General features: G+C 25.6%; 1 protein-coding gene across 3 annotated transcripts; it reads left to right on the top strand.

Moving 5' to 3' along the window:
* The first annotated feature begins 1,789 nt into the window (after window positions 1-1,789).
* Window positions 1,790-23,395, top strand: LOC130678283 (proton-coupled amino acid transporter-like protein pathetic). Of its 3 annotated transcripts, XM_057485418.1 has the most exons (6): window positions 1,790-2,224; window positions 2,297-2,415; window positions 13,852-13,937; window positions 20,103-20,510; window positions 20,784-21,144; window positions 21,670-23,395. In XM_057485418.1, the coding sequence occupies exons 2-6, from the start codon at window positions 2,359-2,361 to the stop codon at window positions 22,264-22,266; spliced, it is 1,509 nt and encodes a 502-aa protein (XP_057341401.1). In that variant the 5' UTR covers window positions 1,790-2,224; window positions 2,297-2,358; the 3' UTR covers window positions 22,267-23,395. The 3 variants fall into 3 exon arrangements, with proteins under 3 accessions (XP_057341401.1, XP_057341400.1, XP_057341399.1); XM_057485417.1 differs by having other exon boundaries at window positions 1,790-2,415; XM_057485416.1 differs by lacking the exons at window positions 1,790-2,224; window positions 2,297-2,415 and adding an exon at window positions 12,496-13,155.
* Window positions 23,396-25,553: the final 2,158 nt, after the last annotated feature.

Here is a 25,553-nt window from a genome sequence, read left to right as displayed (position 1 = left end):
AAACTCAATGATAAAAAAAATAAAAAATTTAACAAAATCATAATTTACGTCAAACACTTAAATGTTGAAGTAATATTTGTATTGTTATATTATAAGTACATTAAATATTATAAGTACTCATTAAATATAATTTATTTTAAACAAATTAAGTATTTAGGCGTGACGAATTGTTTAATTTTTTGATAAGAGAAAAAAGACGTGTATCACAAATAACATATCTGTATATTAAATTAAGCGATAATAAAAAATCATTAATGATTGCATTAGTAAAATATAAGTATACAATGTACTCCTCACTGGTTTCAAGTTACTCGGATCAAATAAAATACTTGCCGAAGTATGCACTCTCTTTATATTAATAGCATCAGCGTTTATGGGGTATAAAAGAAAAAAAAAATAATTTATTTAATCTAATTTTCAAGAAATATCATTTATCATTTCTCTTTGTTTTAATATAGACCATTATTTTTTTATTTTTTTTATGTATATATGATTTATAAATAATTAAAATTATTAAATAAATATATTAAAAAATTATACGTGTGAATGTAGCAGACATGAGACAATTTATAAATTTTGAATAAATAAGTTAATTTTTTAATTAAAATAAAGAAATTGAAAAAAATCCGCGTGCTGATTTTTCACTTTTTAATTTTTATTTATTTATTCAAAAATTTAAAATTAATAATTAACTGTTTGAATAATTAAAATTATTTACAAATAAATATAAATTTTTTATAATAAAAAAGTTAATAAATGTAAATGTAGCAGACTTTATAAATTTTAAATAAATAAATTAATTAACTTTTTTAATGAATTTTAAAAAAATGAGCCCACTGATTTCTCAATGAACTAAATACGCATTTTTAAATTTTCATTCTACTTACATTATATTTATTTATTCAAAAATTCAAAAAATTTCCACTTGTCAGTTACATCCACGCTTATAAAAAAAATCAAACTTACAATCATGAAATAAATATATATATTTTCAAATAATAATCATAAAAATAGGTTTACAAGGATAAGTATCAGTGTTTTTAAAATCTAAAGATAATATTTAAACTTCTTCGGATCAACCTTGTTTGTTTTAAATATTTTATTTAAATAGAAAAAACACAATAAAAATAATTTACGGTTCAAAATATATAGAACATTTTTTTAATCTTAGTTTTAAAAATAATAAATTACATAACATCTTAAATAATTATTTAAAACAAAAAAAAAGTTATTTATAAAAACACCTTATAAGAAATATTTTGTCGAATTTTGTTTTATTTGCCGTCCAGACGGAGTTTCTTAAAATAAAATATATATATTTTCAGCTAAACAGTTGGTACCACCAAAAATTCATGAGAAAGTTATTATGAAGAAGAACGAAAGATACAAAGAAAAAAAAAGTCTATAAGTTTTTATGTGGGTATAGAAAGGTACAGGAACAGGAAATAACAGGAAATTTAATAGACCAAATTATTTAAAGTACAAAAGCAGGTGAAAAAAATGATTATTGAAAGGTAAAGAATAGAAGAAAAGAGTAAATAATTGTTTAAATTTTCTACTTAGATGGCGCTCAATAGAAATAAAAAACTACTAACTAAACTTCTGTAGTTATTTTGCAGTGTAGTAGTCTAGTAGTTAAATACGGTGTTTGTGTCTACAATAAGTATAGTAGTGGGGTTGCTAAGTGAAAGAGGGGATATATCTTGAATACGGAAAGGGAAAATATGTAAGAGTGGGAGACAGAAGTAGAAGGGATTTAAATAAAAAAAATTGTTAGCTGTCTTTTATGCCACGCTATCCTCATTCTTCGTTGAGATCTACTACAAGCACTTTGGTGGTCAATTAACAAAACCGAATGTGCCTTGTGTACATTCTTTTAATAATTAATTATTAAATTAATATATTTAATGTAGTGAATTGAGAAAAAATTAATTTTATTTACTAAACTGAATTGAAAGAAAACAAAAAATTGTTTATTTAACGATACAATTTAATCAGAACGAGAATATCGATATATTTATAATATTTGTACGTATATAGATATATATTTCTTCTATAAGAATTATCTATAGATATTAATATATTTTTAAAAATATATTATTTTAAATAACGTTAACCGGAAGTGTGTCAGCACATAACATTTTTGTGATGCTGCGCGAAATATTTAAATTTGAATATTTATAAATAACTAGAAGAAGAGTAACTTATATATAACGAGAAAACTGTGAGTGCTGTATAGAATATACAGAAATATATATAAATTTATATATATGTTTTATAATAAAAAATTTTGAAGGTAAATTGCTGACGACAAAAATTAAAGGCCTTTGATAAAAAAAAAAAAATATATAATAAATAATGTCGCACATGATGTCTAATCAGGCCACTGCGCCGTTACAAGGGGGTGATTTCAAGGTAAGCTTTTTATTGTATTTATTTATTTTTTTACTCTAATATTATTTAATGTTAATTCATAATTACCCATGTACTTGATTATTACTCCATAATATTCTACAATAAATAATCTGCTGTATATTTATTAGCCATTAACAGGAAAACTTACATGCGTCTTATATTTTTTCATTACTTTTTTATCATATATTGTATATAAGACGTATTGATTATATTATATTTAAATGTCAGTATAAAAACTTCGAAAAAGTTTTAACAAATTTTGTGTCGATATAAAATGTTAAATGTTTATTTAAAAAATATTCAATTAAACAATTGAGTGATAGATCGATATATTGTGTATCGTATTGCTGATAAATAAAAAGTTTCAATGCTATAAATCGATTGAATTAAGAACTACTATTTATTATATCGGAAAAAGTACACGTTAATAAATATTATAATTATGTAGGAAGTTTTTGTAAATATTTTTTTTTCTATTGAATTTTTGTTTCCATACAAATTAAGAGTCCGTTAGTAGGGGTGCACAAAAATCGTTTGCGCATGATTGAAAGTTTGCGATTTACCATCTGTCGTGTTTCAATACAATCGAAATTTGAACATACATTCATACATACATTCAAATACTCAATCGTAAATACTCTAGTGTAGTAGTAGTAGTAGTAGTAGTAGTAGTAGTAGTAGTAGTAGTGGTAATTGTATGTAGTTGTAGTACACAATTTTCATCTTTTACCTTACATACACCTATATCTATATTAATCGTTACATCACCGTCTACGTCTACGTCCCTAGTATACGAAGTTCAACGACATATGGACTCGAGAAAAAATCAATACAGCAACTCTATAGACATGAATAAATAAGTTAATTCGATTATTATTTAACTTTGTAACGTCAATATTATAAGATGCTAAAAGTTAAATGTAGATTTTCTTTATTTTTTCAATAAATTCATGTATCGCTTGCAAATTTTACTACAGATATTCTATTTTTTGATGCCTATTATAACTATTTATTAAACTTATAAATTAACAAAAAGTGGTCTTATATATTAAGTTTAAAATTTAATGTTTAATATGAATTTAAATAATTAAATTATGGCCATTCGAAGACTAGCGTGTTTATAATTTGAATACAAGCGGGTGCGCATAAATTCTCGGATGAAAAAGATTTGTATGTTCAAAAATATATAATCATTGTAATGATATATATCACGATGTATGGAATAATCTTTATATTTTTGCCGCATTAATATATATGATTATAGTCACTGAAAAAGAAAATATATTATCAATATATGTAATCAACAATTTTTTGTTTTTTCGTAATTTTTTTGAATTTATTTATTTAGTCATCCACTTAAAAGTAAATTGATTACATTAAAAAAAAATTAAAAACAAAATATTTGATAAAGAATGTCATTAACTTAAATATTTAAGTATTTAAAATTTAAAAAAATTATTAACATGAGTAATCGTACTTTTTGAGGGCAAAGTATTTAGTGTAATTAACAGTACCTAGATATATCTTTTAAATATAAGATATACAGAATGTAGTTGGTCAATATGACAAATGGAATTTTCCATACCTGTAGGCTTCGGTTTGTCTTCATCATGCTGATCGTTAACGATACATGTTCAATAGTTACAAGAATTACAGTGGGGGTACAATAGTGGGTTTGTACACACCTATAGGTTCTCTTATCCCTGTCTTCAAGTACACACTATGTATACCGTACATAATAATAAAAGTATATACCTATATATTTTGTCTTATAAATACTCTATAGGTATATTCCTTCATTCACATACATTACTTGAAATAGTTTTGTGTTGAATAACTTAGACACGAGGTGGAGTAACTAGTTACTATAATGCTATTTGAAGAAGTAATCTTTTAATATAACTTCTATGTACTTAATAATTTTATATATTGATTAAAAACAATGATTGCCTTTTTTCATATTAAAAAGATACACAGATTTATAAATAAATCCAATCGACTACAATAATCTATTTTTTGTTGTTGAAAATTGTAGAATTTTTCATAAGAGTAGTGCACACCCGCTTCGCGCGCGAGGTGTGCAAAATTTGAATTTTTATTAATGAGAACGTTACGAATAATCATTTAAATTTACAACTCAATTTTTTTCTTATACCTTGTAATTAATATATAAATTGTTATATATCAAAAAATAAATAAAAAAACTTACAGTATTGTTAAATGAAGTGTAAAAAATATAAAAAAAATTATTGCCATTCTTATATTTAAAAGATACACATATTTATAAATAAGTTCAATTCTTCATAATTATGATCCATTTTTTTGCTGTTAAAAATTACAAAATTTTAAATAAGAGTAGTGCACACCCGCTTCGCGCTCGAAGTGTGCAAACTTTGAATTTATATTAGTGAGAGAACGTTACAAATATTCATATAAATTTACAATGTAACTCAATTTTTTAAATTAAATTATATGATAACAATTATGACATCTTGAATATTTCACATAAATAAAAAGATTATTAATATATCATTGAATATAAATTGTTATTTATCAAAAAATAAGTAGAAAAACTTACGGTAATATTAAATAAAATGTAAATAAACAATAAAAACAATGATTTAATATCAATGTTAACATTATTACTCTATCTGGTAACAACAATTTAATCAATCATTTGTAAAAATAATAATCAGAGTTCATAATACAAACTACTACGTGACACAAAAATATAATAATATAAACATGTAACTTTTTATTATCATACATATAATTATTATTTAACGTTTTCCTCCATGTGGTTAACCAATAACAGTATGCAGTTTTCCTGCTTAACAACTCAAACATTCTGCTGTATAATTTGTAATCACATAAAATTACATTAAATTTTCATATATTTTTGCTAACATTCTTGTCGATAATTTAATATATTGCACGACTCGTTCGTGCTTTACGATCGAAAAATTTTTTTTCGCCTCACTTCGGTAACTAATCAATTATTATACCCTCGTTAGTTTACGAAATTAAGATGGTTTGCATACTATTTTGAAGAAAATTTAATGGAGATTAATTCCATACTTTTCAAAAATTTATTTAGTTGAATAAAAACGGAAAAAACATCAAAAATAGTTTTAAAAAATTTCCTGTCCGTCAAGTACGAATCCCGTATACACGATAACTTGTGAAAAAATGCAGTAATTGAATCAAATTTTTTTTAAAAAAATTCTTTGAGATAATTGTAGGTCTCCTATTGCAAATGGCTAGGTAACTCAGTGTCGTTTAATTACAGTTAATAAAAGAATAAAAAAGGCTGTATAACTATATATCTATATATCTATGTAAAATTAACATGGATGGTGATATATCTATACACATATGCGTACATTTAATCCACCAGGGGCGCTTGTGCATTACCGTCTTAGAACAGCTGTTTTTTTTTGCTAATTGGTACGCCTGAATTTTTTCAATTCAATTTTTTTGTATTTTTATTTTTATTTACATATATATTTTTTTTTTTTATTAATCGAGATATTTTGAATAAGTTTTTTTATAATTATAAAAAAATACTAATATAATAAAAATAAAGCATGACAAGTTTTAATGAAAGAGAATTGTATATATTTTAAATTTATTTGCACTTGCCGCCATTTTTTTATTGTTATTTATTATTTCATAATATGTGAGCATTACGAGTCGTGCACTTTTGGATTTTCCAAATTTTTTTATCTACAAATACTTTATATTTTTTTCCGTTGACCCTTCAATTTTTTTTTAAAACTAGAGCGAGGTACATGAACTATATATTTAAAATATTTACGCAATACCATGTACTAAAAAAAAAACTTGAGATACAATGCTTCCTCGCGGCTATAACTAATTTTATTACACACGTCGAGACAGTGGTATATTTGTATGTTCACCTAATATATATATACATACGAATACGATGACTCATTATGTAGAATCTTTTATTATAGCCTACGTAAATTTACATTGACTAACACTTGACTAAAAAAAATTTTTATTTAAACAATATCGATTGTATTAAATCTCGCAAAAATATTTAAATACTTAATATATTATATTTATCACTTTTGTATACATAAAATAATATGTCACGCTATTAACTGAAATATTACTTCCGTTTCTTTAATTCTTTTGATTATTTTTATCTAGCTTAGTTAGATTAAGAGCATATTCCATAACTTGATTTTTTGATACATTATTATTTTCACGCACACAAAATTAATTAATTTATTTTAAGTGATGATTAAATAATGAGCTTTAATTAAATTATTTTACGATTTAATTATACTTTAAACAGATTTTGTACAATAAAACAATACAATATTAAGATGTATTATTTATATAGATAACGTAATGATGTCTGGGATTCGTGTACTCAATTTATTTAGTTTCTTTAAAACATTAAATTACCGACCTGCGTCTATAAAAAATATCTTATCGCTTTAACAATTATTATGTATTAAAAATGGAACATTTATTCTTAATGAGGGCATCTAAATGTACAATACTATCTTGAGTTTAATTTAAAATCGATTTCGCGATCTTACAGTTTTATTAGAGTTTAATAGACAAAATTTTTTATACATTTGTTTGTAGACTTTATAATTTACAAACAAATCGATTAATTTTTTTATTGCACCTTTAATAATTTAAAAAAAACATACAGTCCTTTAAATAATTTTTACATATAAAAGTTGATGATAAAATTATATTCTTGAAAGACAAATAGATAAATCTGTGCTAATCTTATTTTTTTGCAAATACAATTTTTTACTAATTTACTAGATGTATAAATTGTTGATAACGACATCGATTTTTTATCAGAAAAAAATAATGAATGCTATACTATTAAATTGTTTCAGAACTAAAAGTTAAAATTTTGCTGTAGCTTTGATTTAAAATATGCGTTTATAATAAAATTTCCTATGTTTAGGTAAATTATCATATTTTTTTTTATTACCGTTCATGTCTGACTCGTTATCAAGACTCCAATACATTATCAAGTTGTACTATCAACGGTTAAAAAAAAAATGTTTAGCTTGTAAATAATTGATTAAGTACCCGAGTAAATTGAATCGTTGAAAAGACGCTGGCTATTCTAAACTTCAAAACTTATTTTTAAACGATTTCTAGACTTCTGAAAACAAAAAGAAGTAAACAATTGACTAGATACTGTTAAAAAACGTTTTTAGACTCTTTCGTAATCTTTTTTTGACTCTCCATTAAGTGATAAAGTTTTTCATTTTTTTTAGTGAAAATACGGCTACAAAAATCTGATTTTGAAGTATTTTTTAACTAATTTTTCACCTTATTTCAATATCATTAAATCAATCATTAATTTTCCTTTTAATTTTTGAAATTTGAAAAAGTGTTAAAAAAAAGTTCATTATTGTGTCACATTTTGAAGTTTAGAGAAGTCAACGCTTTTTTAACTTTTCGTCAAAAATTTTTTTTCACCATACCTACCGAAAGTTTAAATTCCTGAATTATTTAGAGGAAAGAAATTCGTTCTTTTCTCTTACGCAAAAAACAATAGTATAGTACACACCAAGCAAGGAAAGTAGATCATTTCAACCCACGTGTGTAATTGCATACTGAAGACAAAGGCGAGGGTGACTAACACGCGGATTGGGATGTCCTACCTTTCTCCGGGGTGTGTATACAATTTTTCACCAGATCTGCACCTGAAAGTTTGAATTTTTGCCTCTGTGGAAAGAATAGCTCATGCGCAAATTTTTATCATTTGTTCTCTCATAAAAGAAAATAATGACTTTCTTCCCTCTAAACAGGGCAGGAATTTATACTTTTGATGCAGATATTGTGGAAATAATAACAATTAGCACATTTACTATTCTTCCTATAAACAGAAGCAAAAGTTTAAGCTTTCGGGTGCAGATCTGGTGAAAAATCGTATATACACTATGGAAGAAAGTACTCTCTCAAAATTAATCGGTAAAAAATACTTCAATCAATAAATGTTCACTGCACAAATAGTTTCAAGTATATCACTCATTCATCAGTGATATATTTGGGACTGATTGGCAGTGATTATTCGCTGATTTTTAATACTTTTCACTGATTCATTTTGAGAAAGTAGGACGTCCCAATCCGTGTGTTTAACAACAGTAAGAAAGGATTCGTCAAAATCTACACATATCATGGGTAAAACGAACGGCTTATACTTATCTATATGTTATTTTAACATTCGTCGTGAGTGTAGAAAAAATAACAAACGTATATGTTTAAAAATTTTCCAAAAATTCTTTTGTGATGGTCGAGAGTATTTATAACATATATTGTGTGTTAATTTGAGAGTACATTTAAGAAGTGTTACATTCGAATAAAATAATATTTTTGTGTGTTAAAAAATCAATCGATTAAAGCTGGCAAACCCACATAATAAAAGTGTGTTCAATTAATACTCGAAAGTGTTAAAAATTCCACACTTAAATTTTGAACACTCACTTTTTTTTACACTTTAACGTTCCCTTTTTTACTGTGCACCCTCGTCTTCGGCTCGGGTAGGCAATTACATACACGGGTCGGAATGTCCTACTTTCTTCCCTTGCTGTATAATTTACTAATTTTTCACGGGTATGTCGAAAAAAAAAAACATTCATAATTTCTAATTTAAAAATAAACATATAAAATTGAACATTAATATTGTTATTGTCAACAGATAAATAATTTTAAAAATAAATTCAGTGGAATATTTTTAACGAAAGTAATATGATTCAATCAATGATCATTTGACACTTATTAAACTACTGTGACCACAGTATAATTATTTCCAGACGATTCTGGTTTAATATTCTTACGATCAATATTATTATTATAGTAATAATGATAATTATAATGACTATTATTATTAAACTGATCAATTTAAATTTTATTTTTAATATATTGTAACGGATATTCACACGTTTGTTAACATTTATTGATCTTAATAAATCATAAATAATTAATATTTATATTTGTAATAAATATTGACACATATCAATTAAGATACAAATAAACTATTATATTTATAGACCACGAAACGAGGTGATGTAACAATAGCTTCAAGGTTGTAAATATACTTACAACAATTTAAAGTTGATGCGTTTTCATTTATCAGTAACAACTTAGCAATAGGAAACTTTTAATTATCAGTAACGACTTAACTTATTTCAGTTGTAAAATAATATGAGAATTCAATACATCAACACAAAATATTTAACTTGATAAAATAAAAATATTATGTAAATAAATATATAATTTTTATTTTTCACACGAACATTAATGTCGATGATTAATTATTAAATAATGAAATTTATCATAATTATCAATATTTATTGTGCATTGATAATACAATAATTATTACGTCAGAAAGATGGAAATAAAAAAAAATACCAGACGTTAATTTATATAGTATGTCTTATTTTTATAAATTGCTTTCATCACAATGACGTTAATGATTACATTCTATAATTATAATTTTATATTTTAACTGGAACTTCATTTCCTACGAAATCATAAGTGACGAGTGAAGTTTATTTACTTTTTAAAAACAATTAATTTTTGTGTGTAAAGATTTAACATTAAATGCGTAGTAAAAATTTATTTCTTATCTTACTAAAGATAAAAATTTTGTACAGTAAATGCTCTTTTTTTATTATTTTTTTTTTAACTATAAAAAATATATATATGATAGTATGATATATAGTGGTACAGAAATTGCGCAAGGTGTAATTGTCGGTCAGCGTATTGCCACGTTGACAATTACCATTTTTTACGGGTCTGAATTAAATCTACTTGATATTCAAGGCCAATTTATATACCAAACTTTATTTTTAAAAAAAGTTTAATAAACATCATTTAGTTTTAAACAATGAAAATTTAATTTACAGATTGTATTGTAATGATATAATATATATCAAAATATTCATTATATCATATCACTGATAATCTTTGACTTGATTGTATCTCATTAATAAAGATCAACGTTTTAATGTTTGGTCATTGACTCTCTATTGTAATTTAAAACTTCTTATGTTTAAATTATTAAATAATTTAATCTACTGGTAATAATTTTTTATCCATTGAGTAATTTATATAAATAGATATTCAAGATAATTTAAAAGGTCAACTTAATTATGTTTCAGTCTCATTTGTTAGCAAATTAATTATTTCAGTAGCCAAAATATATATATATATATATATATATATATATATATAATAACAGTAAAGACAGCAATATATATGTAGTATTCTATGATTAACAGTACTAAGAAAATGAATATATTTTTGTCAGACAATAACTTTAATCGGTGTATTAGCAACATTATATTTTACCTTCAGAAGCATTATTATCTATTTTATGGGTTAAATGCATCCTCATTTGCAAGTAAATTACGCTGCTTTTGACGTAGTCATATCATTATAATGAATACGGATCATTTACAATTACATTAAATCGGAGTTTATAATTTTCTTGTCCAATTTTTTAAACCAATATATTGTGTTTATGTAAAACTTTGTTTACTTTTTCATACAATTACATTTTATTACGAGTGATATATTTATATAATATCTGTATTTATTCTAGTTGACATAACACTTTAATTAATTGAAGTAAATTATTATTTTTACGCGATAATTTTAATGATTTTAAATTTTATTATTTCTGGCGCTGTGCCCTTTGATAAGTTTTTTAATTTTTTAAATGTAAAATTTAAAAAAATAAATTAAATTTCATGGCCACTTTCAATTGTAATCATACGGTCTCGATATCAATTGGTACAATTGATAGATTATTAAACTAAATCAATCGTTAAATTTATCGCGCATGATTAAATATTTGTATTTATTTATTTTTATTTTTATAATTAAAAGGCCAATTAGTCGTGCGTAAGATTTTTACATAAATCATTTTTTAAATAATTAAATAATACGCTGATATGTGTAGTGTTTATTATTCTCAGAACAATAAATGAAAAATAAATTCACTACGTCATTGAAAAAATATGTCAATTGAACTATTTATTTTTTTTTATTTTATAATAACATTTTTTTTTTACATTTCAAATTCTTTAATCTTCACCATTTAGTATATGAGAAGAAATTATATAACAATGATAAAAATATAAAATTTTTTATGAGACGTAGATTTATATTTATTTATATTTTTTCACATATAATAATAGTAGATACAAAAAATAAATTTATATTAAGAAATTCAAAACTACGTATTTTCATATCTTTATTTGGCAATATGACAGAAATTTAAGTTGTCTCTTTTATAATAAATACCTACCGGATGTAATTTATGTTAATACGTTCTGAAAATATTGTTGATTGACGGATTTGGCATAAATAATATCATTTTAATGTCGCTAATAAATTTTAAAAAAATTTCATAACATTTTATATCACATCAGCTTTAAATTTTAATTACAAAATATTAATAATAGTTTGACTGAAAGTTTTAAATACAAAATACGAATTTATTTCATAAATTCACAATGTAATACATTTACTACAGTTTTTTTTACTTACATTGTATCTCTCTTTAATTGAATTTAACAATAAACTCGGGACTTTTTGTAACTTTGCCAAGTGGCGCCCTCATCTTAAAAATAGAAACTCATCTACTTTTAAATTAAAATTTTATTTATTTCGAATTTCCGTTAGCCTTGTTTATAATACATACATATTACATTATCATTACACATATATTTTTTATTATACATTAATTAATTATAAATTTCCTTAATGATCAAAAAAATTACATAAAATACAGTAAATTTTTTTTTTTTTTTTATATTAACGCAGACACATTGATCTGCGTATCATTAACTTTTCCTATTTTTGCATTGGCCACAGACCGAATAAAGTTTTAACATATATATTTATATATACATATAAATATATTAAGAAAGCTTATTCGTCCTCGGTACATTCTCAAATGTTTCATTTTGGCAACGATCCGTTTAGCTTTTTGCGTCTTTAACTATTAACTCTACTAAAGTAAACTACCCTACTCTAGACATTATACATTACATTAGTCTTATTCTATTCGTCAAGAGTCACTTACAATTCTGCACTACAAGAGTCGACACGTATTAAACTCAATACTCACATTCAGTTATTGCAATTGTTAGAACCAGTTGTACACGGATTTAATATTGAAATAATTTTATTATTGTTAAGTCAAATAGGTGAAATAATTCTACAGCAACTTCTATTTACTACTTGTGTCATATTTATTCAATTTTAGTTGATTGCTTGATAGTGATGGTGCAGTTATCAAACAATAAAAAGTGATATTAAATAAATACTTAAATCAAACATCATTTTTAAAATATTTAAAAATGCCGCTCGTTGTTAACGGATCTACTGAATACTTAATCACATATTATATGAAATAATTCATGCAAATTGCAAGTGTATATATTTATACATATATATAGTTTTTAATTAAATGTGATTATTAGCCCGCCGTTAATTCAATAGACAGTCAAGTTTGTTATTTTAATCGCTTAGTGCTTTATTTAGATTAAAATACGGTTCGATAATTATTTCATTGTTAAGTTAAAAGTTTATTTAATCTACAAAGACAATTAATATTTATTCAAAATGGATTTTGAGGAAATAAGCCACATGGACAGTGATTTTGATGTTGAAATGAGCTCATTGTCATCAACTTATGTTCCAACTGATGGACGAGGAAAAGTTAATACTATTTACATATTTTATGATCTCATACATTTCAATACATTTCATTTATATACACAGAAAAAAAGAAGAATTTCTTGATGCAAAAAATATTTTTTTGCCCCAAAAAATTTTTTGTCGCCTTGGGAAAATTTTTTATTTAAAATTTTTAATGCAAAAAATTTATGGAGGCAAATAAAAATTTTTTTTCGCCAATAAATTCTTTTTTTTTTATATACACAAATTTTTTTTTTTTTTTTTACTTTAAAATAAATTTACTAACAAATAAAAATAAAATAATTTGGTTATAAAAAATAGATTCATTTAAATCAAGTCGCGTTGTACAAAAAAAAAATAAATAAATATATTACCGGAACTTGTATGATTGAAAATTAGTGATAATAGCAATGAAGCGCGTAGAGATAGGGTGTCAGAATAATTTTGTTTAATGATTTACGCTCGAGGATAAAGTTTAGTATCCGTTCATTGATATATATTAGCAATTACGTAATATATATATACATGTATAATGCAAGCTGATGATTTACAATGTTATATCAAGTGTGGTATTGATGGTAAATTTATTCAAAAATATCATTAATCTCATTAGCTGTTATACTTCCTCAATTTATATTTAAATTAATTAATGATAGTGACAATGATGATAATGATAAATAATTTATTTATTTATTTTTTTTATTTTTTTATTTACAGCGAACACCCTTGCGCCCGATGATCGCAGAGTATGATCCTAAAAAACGTGATGTGAAAACAGAATTGTCAGACATGGTACTTGTCAAGTAAGTTTTTCAATTATTTTATTTATGCAGAAGTTTTAAATATATAAAAATTTCATAATTATAAATTATAAATATAAACAAAATCATTAAACGTAACGGTTTACGTTCATCATCTGACTTAAAAATTTTGACTTGACACCATCAATTTTTACTGTCATGGACTGATCATTGTCATCGCTTTATTGCTGAAAAGTCAAAGAATTTGATTGATTAAATTGATGAGAAAAAATTCACTACACAAAAGAAAAATTTCTTGGCCCAAAAATATTTTTCATTGTAAATTGAAGACAAAAATTTTATTAGGACTAGAGAAAATTTCCCGACGCAAGGAATTTTTTTTTGCCCCGAAAAAGTTTTTCTTATTGAGAGAATTTTTGTTTCCAATTTATAATGCAAATTATTTGGGGCGGGTAAAAATTTTTTGGAGGCGAGTAAAATTTTTTTTCCGCCAATAAATTATATTTTTTTGTGTAGCTTTCAATGCGAATGAGTTCAAAATCGAGAATCATATAAAACTGTACATCTTTATCATTAAATTACTTTTAATCCATAAATTATATTTTGTTAAATTAAAAGTTGAGTATTTGTTGGCGATATTATTTTCTTATTTAGTTTACTTAGAATACAATTATTATTACAAACTGTATAAAATGTGCTATCATTCATAACATTTTAAATTGCAAAATAATATTTTTATCAGTTATAAAAACGTCATGAATTTTTACTATAATTTATTTTTTAAATTTTATGATGTAATAGAATTTTTCATTAACAGTTTAATCGCTTTGATCGTTATTTTACACAATCGATGGTAGTAATAAAGTGATAAACTTGGCGGCCTTTATTGCATCGAAATCAAAGCTAGAAATATTTTATTTATTTTTAAAATTAAATAAAACTAATTATTTTTATTTTCAATATCGCCAATGTATTTAACTTGAATGTAGAATTTTGAAATAATAATTAGATAGAATGTCTGGCTGTGCTATTCGATTATATTTTAATTATCATTGAGCTCTGCATACCGTGTGATCGTCGCTTGAGATTTTATCTTTTGTTTTGTAAAATAATTTTTTTAAATACGACCAATAATTGTTAAAAAAAATTAAATGGCATATTGTTGATAAACCGTTAGTATTTAATAGAAGGCATCAGTTGCGTCCATTATTTTTTCTGAATGTATTGAATGCCTACAATATTTTTTCGTACATTATGAATGCTTACTGTCCAATTTCTTACTGTTCAGTTGCCTACTAAAATTTATTTATTACGGTTCCAATGCCTACATAAATATAATGATTTAATTGCATACAAAATTATTGCACTGTTCTGTTGCCTACTTCAAAATATTCCATGATCGTTAATTGATTACTGTTTAGCTCTGTACCCAAATCAATGAAATACCTAATTAATGTAGATAAGCCTTTCATTTATTTGCTGAGAAAATCAAGTACTTGTTGAGGAGAAATGATCAACGTTCACGACCGATCACTTGAGAAAAACAAAGCTGATCTGGAAAATATCAGAACCACGGTAATCTTCACAATAGTATAACTCGCCCGGCCCATCATAAAATGCTAGGCTGAATCTCATCGTTGATGTAGAAAATAGTGGTTCTGATATTTTCCAGATCAGCTGTGTTGTTTTTCTCAAGTGATTGGTCCTAAAGTTTGATCATTTCTGCTCACCAAGTACTTGATTTTCTCAGCAAATAAATCAGGAGCTTATCTTCATTGATTAGGTATTTCATTGATTTGAGGACACAGTTAAATAGTAATCAACTGAACATCACGAAATATTTTTAAGTATGCAATAGAACAGTGCAATAATTTTTGTATGCAATTAAATGATATATTTTATATTTATGTAGGCAATAGAACCGTAGAAAATAAAGTTTAGTAGGTAACTGAGCAGTAAGCATTTATAATAAACGAAAAAATATCTTAGGAATTTGATGCATTCATTTTTATGAATAAATTGATTGATAAAAATGATAAAATATTTAAATTTGAACAATCCATTAAATAATTTCCGAAATTTTTAATTTATTACTATCAGACACTTGGCATATGAAAAAAAAATGTATAACTTTTATGATAATCGGTTAATGCTTAACAAGATTATTTAATGTACTTTTTATTATAATAAAATTATAATTAACTGTTCAAATAATGTGTTAATTAAATGTAAAAAGTAAATACAAATATTACATGCAAGTTTATCTTAAAAAAAAAATTTAAAAAACCGGAATTTCTGGTTTTATATCATTTAATAAACAGAATAAATTTCTTATGGTGTATGTTAATTATAAGATTTAAGATAAAAATTCAATTTATCTTAATTTACGAGGGTTATAAAAAAGATTTACAAAGTGGATTAATTGAACCGAAAAAAATATGTACATTTTTTTCTTGTTTTCAAGTACATTATTGAGCAATGTTAATTTTAAAAACAGTCATAAAGATAATACATATACTATATATGTATATATATATATTTTTTTTTTTTCTAATCATCTCATAAAATTATTTGCTTATAGTGGAAATTTCCACAAAAGATATTAATGGTTTAAGATTTAGTGATAATCCTAAATAAAATATATATGTCATATTTATTTTAGCCACGTAAAATTCTTAAGAATTAAATACTTTGTACTGTCAACAATATGTACATACATATATCAATTGATTAAGGTTAATTATTGTATATATAAAGTAATTCTACGAATTAATTGACAACTTAAAATATTTATTGACTTTTAAGTATCAGTTGATGTATAAATCTTTCGCAATATAATTTCTGGTGATTGTTTACAATTACGAAAATAAATTATTTTATTTTTATAAATATAATAAAAAAAAAATATTATTTTCTCAAGCTTTAAATTTTTTATTTTTGCATAATTTATATATTTATGTAGACAAAAGTTTTGAATATTCATCGCTTTGATAAATCGCTTTATCTTTCCTTTTTTGTTCATTATTCTGCATGGGCTATTTCAATGAGAATAATTTAAACTATTGTAAAAGTATACTATCAAGCGTGTTCTTGAAATAAAAAAAAAAAAATATACATTTGAAAAAAGTATGATACGACTATCAGTTATTTTCTAAGACATTCCTCGACGTGGGTGTAAACACGTCATCTTTTAGCAACGGAATGTTGCATACAGATTTTATATAAATAAAACTTGAGTCAGCAAAAAAAATTATAAGGAAAGTTGAACGTTAAATAATTATTACTATTATTATTATTGCATAACAGACAAATTTGAATCACGCGATAATAAATTATGAAAACGTGATCCATAATTTTTTTTTAGCCTGCGCCCTAGAATAAATTTAAATAAAAGTGTAGATCATGCGGTATGCAATTTATTTGATAATTTTTATTAATATTTTATAATTATTACAATAGGCCTAATTTTATAAATTTATATGATTCCAGACAAACTCATAGTTAACTTATTTGTTTTAAATTATTTTTAATAAATAAATAAGGCCATGATAATTGACGTGACGAATAGCATCAAGACCTCAAAGACTTGACGGACTGAATTGACAATAAATCGCCTCAATAATTCCAAAAAGATTTATATTTTTATACGCCCTTTTGGTTTTAGGAAACTCTCTGAAGCCAAAAGGGCGTATAATTTTTTTTTTCATTGCCAATCGTTTTGTAGACTTATTTTATAGCCAAAAATTTTTTTTCAAAATTTTCAGCTTTAGAATGAGTCTACACTATGATTAGGAATTAAAAAAAAATTATACGCCCTTTTGGTTTTAAGATTAGTAACTAGAGCCAAAAGGGCGTATAAAAATATAAATGATCCTGGTTAGCAGACAATGGATAATTTTCGGATTTTTTTTCAACAAATCAATTAAAAAAAAAAAAAAAATACTAAAAATATGCACATGTAGAAAATTGAAAAATCTACAAGTGCAATTTAAAAATTTTTTTTTTTTTATAATTTACCATTTTTAAAAAAATCCAAAAATTATTAGACGTCGGCTTACTTCAGTATCATAAATATAAGTCCTTTTGGAATTGGTGACGCGAAATAAATAAATAATAAAACATGACAATAATTATTTGTTTAATTAAATTGACATGGAAAAAATAAAATTTTGACTATCTTTGATAAACTGATATAATCTCGTTAACGTGTATTATCCTTTTTTGTTGTGAAGTGAAATGTTTAAGTAAACAATGGCTTGTTAGTCGTCGTACTGCGTCGTGGCGCTCGGCGTCGGTGATGCAGTGCGGTGGTTGCAGCTGAGCCTGATCTCTAAGCCAGAAAATGTCATGTGTGAGACGCGTGTGTCTCTCGTACACGAAACACGTGTGAACCCGTGTTGTATCACCGTGTCACGTGACACGCCGAGCGCGAGAGTATCTCACAAGTGAGAGCTCTTATCTCGTCAAAAATGAGAGCTCGCAACACACCTATGGAGAGAGACTACCGCACTTCAACCGGTACCTACACAACCTCTACCTTTTACGATTTATATCATTTAATATTTAATATTTTATTAATTTATTTATAACAAAAAAAATAAAAAAAAAATATGAATAAAAAACATTTAATAAAGAGGTCTCATTACCACATTGTCATTGTTTTTTTTTATTAATAAAATTGTACAATCGACACTGTTAAGGACAGGATGTTCAGCGATCCGGAAAATTTATTATATAATTATAAATAAAAATTAAAAAATTTTATTACAGTATACAAAAAATTAATTAAATTTTTTTCAACGGATAATTACTGATTATTTTTTTTTTACAATGCGCCGTGAATTTTTTATTTTAATTACTTATTAATTATTCTAATTATTATATTGAGAATTCCCTCCTATCCTTAAAAATCCTATCAATTAATTCTCAATAAAATACTGTATTAGTAATGAAGTATACGTAAAATTGTATAACAAAAATTTGGATTTTTTTTATTTGACAGTAATCATAAACTTGAATGATAAATATGATGCGTTTTATGTAATGAGATATTAACTTTTTAAAAATTATAATTGACGAAATAATTTGCTGAACATCTTGTTCAATTGATATAAATTTCCCTTTTAATTTATTTATACACTGACTATACTTTATAAAACACGGGTAATTACTCTGGCATGATTAAGTTTAAATTAAAAAAAAAAGGGATTCAAGGGCTACGCGTTACCGAGGTTTCGTTAATAATCATTAATAATTAATTGGTGTTGGTTATTTCTATTTTAATCAATGCAAAATATAAAACCCATTAATGGAGTCGAGGTCGAATATTGATGATAAATATTTATACACAGATATAAAGGATTTCTTGAATTTTTCATCGCTCCAAGAAAATTTTCATTTTCAATTTATAATGCAAAAAATTCTTAGATCAAGTAAAAATTTTCTTGTGGAAATTCTTTTTTTCTGTGCATTAATAGAATCGAGGTCGATTATTTATATATAATATATATGTTAGCGCAAAAATTTTTTTAATAAAAATTAAAAAAATTAATTTTTTTTTGCAATATTTTTAATTTCTTTGCTGTCGGATATATTTGGCCATTTCTCTTTAAACTTTTTCTTACAGTTTTTATTTTATTTATTCCATCACCATGTCAGCATCCTCGACAACCTTGACAGCAATAATTCTTCACTTAAACACCTAACAATTTTCCTTATATTAGTCATTAACAATCCGATGATAATTTTTATTCGTTAAACAGCTTCAACATTTATATTTTTTGCATTCATTATTAAATATCTCACATTATATTACTAATCATTTTTTTTTTTTTTTTTCAAATTATATTTATAACTTCCTTTAGCGGAATAGTTTTGCTTACGTAATTAAATTACAAATAAATTCATTAATAATTTCTAATACACACGGAAATAATTTCTAACATTACACAATTCAAGTTAAATTTTATTTTATTTTAACACATATGTTAAAAAAAAAACGCACACAGAAATAATAAAAGTATTAAATTTAGACGCGGATTCGCTAAAAATTTAGCCAAACAATCGTGTAAAAGTTGAATAAAATTTAAATAAAAACAAAAAAAAAAGAAACATTTAAACATACGTACGTAGAAAGAATGTCTAATGTGTTTTTTATATAAAAAATAAACATAAAAAAATAACATACTAATAAATGTAATATTGCAGATACAAATGTGAGAAAAGCGACGTCCCCACAATAATAGCAAATGGATCAACATTACCATTGGTGGAGAAAGCAAATGATGAAGAAGCTGCTCTTTATAATCCATTTGAGCATAGAAAATTGGCCCATCCAACATCAGACCTTGACACCCTTATTCATTTGCTGAAAGGTAGCCTTGGGTCTGGTATCCTGGCGATGCCTTTGGCTTTTAAAAATGCTGGACTTTATTTTGGACTCGTTGCGACCTTTTTAATCGGTATTGTTTGTACGTACTGCGTTCACATACTTGTTAAATGCGCCCACACTCTCTGTCGACGAACACAAACACCAAGTTTAGGATTTGCCGAGGTCGCTGAGACGGCTTTCCTCGTTGGTCCTGAACCGGTTCAGAAGTACGCCAGACTTGCTAAGTGAGTAATTTTAAAACTCTAACCACTGGTTAAAGTAGTTTATTATTTACCAGTTTCTGGCTTCGGTTTAAAACTGACTCCATGAAATAAATCCACCAAACAAAATCCTTGACCATATATTATAGTATTATAAAATTCATATGATAAATATTCATCCTTAAAAAAATTTTTATTGTTTATTAAATAATAAATTTTTCTATAACTTATATTTAAATAATTAAATTATGATTTTAGACAAAATAAATTAACAAATTAAATTATTTTATTTTACAGAGCGACGATTAATTCATTTTTGGTAATTGATTTAATTGGTTGCTGCTGCGTGTATATCGTATTTGTAGCAGACAATTTGAGTCAAGTAATTGAGTTTTACACCAACGTTCACTATGACACAAGAATTTATATGGCACTTTTGTTACCTCTGCTCTTGATTTTTTCTCTTATAAGAAATCTTAAATGGCTCGCGCCATTTTCGATGGTTGCAAATATATTAATTGCTGTTGGTATCAGCATAACTTTCTATTATGTCTTCCGTGATACATCTGAATTCAAATCCGTACCAGGATTTTCAAGTTTTCCACAACTCCCAATGTTCTTCGGCACAGCCATCTTTGCTCTTGAAGGAATCGGTGTTGTAAGTATATATTTTAAGATATATATAAATATATGTACCGTCATTCTCAGTAGTAAATCTATTAACTTAACATTAATACAAGTTTATTTTAAATTTAAAAAATTTCGAAGAACCGGTAGCTTTAAAAATTAAGATAAAAATGGTATATTCCATACCTGCACCGAAAGTTTAAATTCCTGCTCTGTTTAGTGGGAAGAAAGTCGTTCTTTTCTTTTATGAAAAAACAAATGATAAAAATTATCGCATGCGCTATTTTTCCCACAAAGAGAAGAAAAAATTAAAACTTGCAGGTGTGGGTCTAGTGGAAAAAAGAATACACACCACGGAGGAAGGCAGGACATCCCAACCCGCGTGTTTGCACAAAATGTCCTACTTTCCTCCCTAGGCGTGTAAAATACTAATTGGTTTCGGCCCGCCAAAGATAAATTCATATTTATTAAAACCTCATCGGCATACTAATTGTTTGTTACAAACTTCAGAGTCAATTATTTATTAATAATATAAATATTAATTAATTGCTTGCAGGTTATGCCATTGGAAAACAACATGAAGACACCAAACCACTTTATCGGATGCCCTGGTGTTCTTAACATTGGAATGTTTTTCGTTGTTTTGTTGTACAGTACTGTTGGATTTTTCGGTTACTTACGATTTGGTGAAGAAACTGATGGATCAATAACTTTGAATCTTCCTGTAAATGAACCATTGGCTCAAGCTGTAAAACTTATGATTGCTATTGCAATTTTCCTTACATATGGGTTACAATTTTACGTTCCCATGGAAATAATTTGGAAAAATTTAAAACATCATTTTGGTGCACGGAAATTATATGCTGAATATTTAGTAAGAATTGGATTAGTTATTTTTACTGTATCAATAGCCATCGCTGTACCAAAGCTGGGACCATTTATATCACTTGTTGGTGCGATTTGTCTTTCAACATTAGGTTTAATGTTTCCCTCAGTGATTGAACTAGTAACAGTATGGGATGAAGAAAACGGACTTGGACGGTATAACTGGAGACTGTGGAAAAATATATTTATAATATGTTTTGGTATTCTCGGTTTCCTAACAGGTTCATACGTAAGCTTGCAAGACATTTTAGATAGCAAAGCTAAATGAGACAGCGGCGTGACGGCGGGTCTTAACAATAGCGAGGAAATTCGCGTACAACGACACTCATTACTTATGAGTGATGATAATAATAATTATTGGCCGCCCTTCGTTGTACATAAAACATTAAAAATTGAGTCTATAGATTTATATCTGCCTACCTCCGGCTCTCTTATCATCCTAAGATGTCTATATATTATTCATCATAGTTAAAAAGTAAAGGCAATAAAAGTTTGTAATTGTTGCTTAGTTAGATACTCAATGTAATAGATATTAAAATTATCTGTTTTTAAATTGAGTATAAAAGAGACACACATCCGAGAGCCGGTCTCTCGCGGACTGAATATCACGTCCAAGACTTGCTCGCGGTGGGACTCATCACTTTTCTCTCCACTTCATTCTTCCAACAATGAGAGAAAATGTTTGCAACGTGGTTATTATTATTATTATTTTTTTATTTTCTATCTTTATTTATTTATTTTTGTTGCAATTGAAACACAGGATTTACCAGTATTTCGAGATATTCATTGAACTCTCGTTTATTATTATTACTTTTTTTTTTTTTTTTAAATTAAAACGTATCTTTTATGTAATATCGGGTTGATGACTTCTTGCCGCGATGCAATCGTTTTTGATTGCTGGCTGTAGAAATAAATGATATGTACGCTTTATTAATTATTATCTCAATAGTTTATAATCACCATCTAACAATAATTGTGCTCTTATTAAAAGTGATTTCTTTTTTTTTTTTATATTTTGAAGTCTGTTCATTATAAATTATAAGAGCCATTATTGACCATAAGTATCAGTATTTTTTATTAATGATAGTTAAATTAGTGAACAAAAAAAAAATAAAGTAAAAAATAAAGTAATGGTTATTTAGTAGTAGTTTTGACAGCAGTATGTTACATTCGAATAATATTTGAAACAGTACAATGAATGTGTGATTACAAGGTAATAAAAATAAATAAATAAATAAATTGATAATTAAGTAATTAAAAATGAAATGAAATTTAAAAATCAATAATGGCAGACGATATTAATAAAAGATACGAATGAATGAATTTATAAATAAAATGCATGCGTATACGATAAATGAGAAAGTGACGTGCGCTCAATTATTTAATGCAATCAATATGCACATTTTTATACAAAATAATTTTCAGATAATTATTATTTATATTATTCATTTATTTATGTAATAATTTGATTGTCATTATTATTGTTATGAAAATTGCAGAATCTCGATAGCATTAATGCGCTAAAGAAAAATTATCATTTTTTAAATTTAACGCCAGAATTAAATGTCAAGCATTTTTTATATACATAGATCTTTTTTTTTAATTGTTTAATTTTATACCAAAACAATAAATTTATAATAAATATACGAAATCATGCACACAATTGAATGATTTTTTTTAATTTTCTGATGGTAATTTTAAAATTGTAAGGTGAAAAAATAAAATTAATTTTGTATACACGTTTGTATAGCTGTGCGTATGAATATAATTATTGTGCATACTGTTACTTTATATTACAATGTATAATATGTTAATCTATTTAATACATGAGTGAAACATTTTGAAAATTTTACATTATTATTACTTTTTTTTTATTACCTCATTTCATTATATATTTAATATTATGACTAAGAATATTGTGATTATATTCACTTAATACATAATTGTAAATGATATCTAAAATACTATAGTGTTAACTTAATTCATTATATTTTTATAATGATTGATGATTAAAACATAAATAAATTACTAGTTGAAAAAAATTAATGGCTTATTTTTTACAAGTATGAATACTAAATATCAAATTCTTTAAGGATTAATTTTCTACACCGTAAAAAATTTGGGAAGGCATCAAATGCCTACAATATTTTTTCATACATTATAAATGCTTACTGCCCAACTTCTTACTGTTCAGTGGCTTACTAAAATTTATTTTCTACGGTTCTAATGTCTACATAAATATAAAATATATATACCGTAAACGCCTGCGTCCTTGATGGACCTAGATCACGGCTGTCCATCTTACAGCTTGAAAAAAATAAAATTATTTATGTTCTAAGACACTATGTTTTTCTGAATCTAAATTATTCGGAAATGAATATTCTTTCGTCTCTTGGACTCGAACCTGCGTACTTCAAGTCGACGAAGGCGCACAAGCGAATGTATTCTAAACGCTTGCGATCTTGATGGACCTTAAAAATCGTGGACGTAAAGTTATATTCTAAATCAACCGTATTTTTTATTATTAAAATCCTAAAAGTTCGAAAAAAGTTCAATTTGAAGTTTTGATTTGTCTCAAATTAAGAAGTTTTACATGTCAAACCTTCTTAGAATTTTTTCAGTACAGTATTGTTTTAAACAGCCATGCGTTAAATTTACCGGATTTGGATTTTAATAAAATTAAATTATTTGGGCCTACTTACGGAATAAAGACCTATCTAGGTACACCCAATCAAGTGCATGTCTGACTAGCCTCTACCGTTCCAGATTTGATACCTTGCCTAGATATCTACTACACTGCCCTCAACGCCTACTGCTGCCCAAAATACAGCTGAGACTTGCCAACCGATTCACCTGCAACATTTCAGTGAATCAACTAACGATCAAGCTATTTCCTAGTCTACCATGTGATTTTTGCTACGGTCTTGCCCAGGACTCTGTCGAACATTTTCTTGCGGAATGTACGCAATTCCTAATTCCACGGTAAAAGTTTCTATAAATTTCCCCGGACCACAATAACAGGATGAACTTCGTTTTAATATTGGGTGATCACTCGCTTTTCTGTTACAAGTCATTCCTCAATTATCTTTCGGAACTTAATAATCTTTGTTTATTTTGCAAAGCAGAGATAGTTGTATGCATAGTTTTACTATTACTTATATATTTTATTTTATTTTAGTCTCCTTTTTGCTCGAATTTTCTCTATGGTAAACTACAACCGTGCTTCTGATACCCGGATCAAAAATAAAACTTGGTTTACCACCTCAAAAATTTAGAGCCGTTTTTACAAGAAAAATTCGACCATTTTTACGGGGATATGAAGTACATTGAGTTTTCGCCTTTAGGATCTCGACATTTTCGACCTAAACTAAATTTTTGTCAACTTTTAGACTTGATTTAGACTTTTTCGTCTTAAATCGTAAGCCACTCAATTCAGAACTAAGGCGAAAACTTAATGTATTTCATATCTTCGCAAAAAAAGTCAAGTTTGTTTTATGAAAAACGGCTCTAAATTTTCGAGTTGCCAAACCGTCTAAGCCAATTTTTATTTTTGAC

Source organism: Microplitis mediator, chromosome 1, assembly GCF_029852145.1.
Source record: "Microplitis mediator isolate UGA2020A chromosome 1, iyMicMedi2.1, whole genome shotgun sequence".
NCBI classification, from domain to species: Eukaryota; Metazoa; Arthropoda; class Insecta; order Hymenoptera; family Braconidae; genus Microplitis; species Microplitis mediator.
The sequence above is the reverse complement of the archived record's forward strand: the minus strand, read 5'-3'. Positions and strand labels throughout refer to the sequence as shown.

Bases quoted from the DNA above. Each gene is read 5' to 3' on its own strand.
- LOC130678283 (XM_057485416.1), top strand. From the start codon at position 13,060: ATGGATTTTGAGGAAATAAGCCACATGGACAGTGATTTTGATGTTGAA. The intron at 13,938-20,102 runs GTAAGTTTTTCA...GTAATATTGCAG, and splicing joins TCAGACATGGTACTTGTCAA to ATACAAATGTGAGAAAAGCG. The intron at 20,511-20,783 runs GTGAGTAATTTT...TTTATTTTACAG, and splicing joins AAGTACGCCAGACTTGCTAA to AGCGACGATTAATTCATTTT.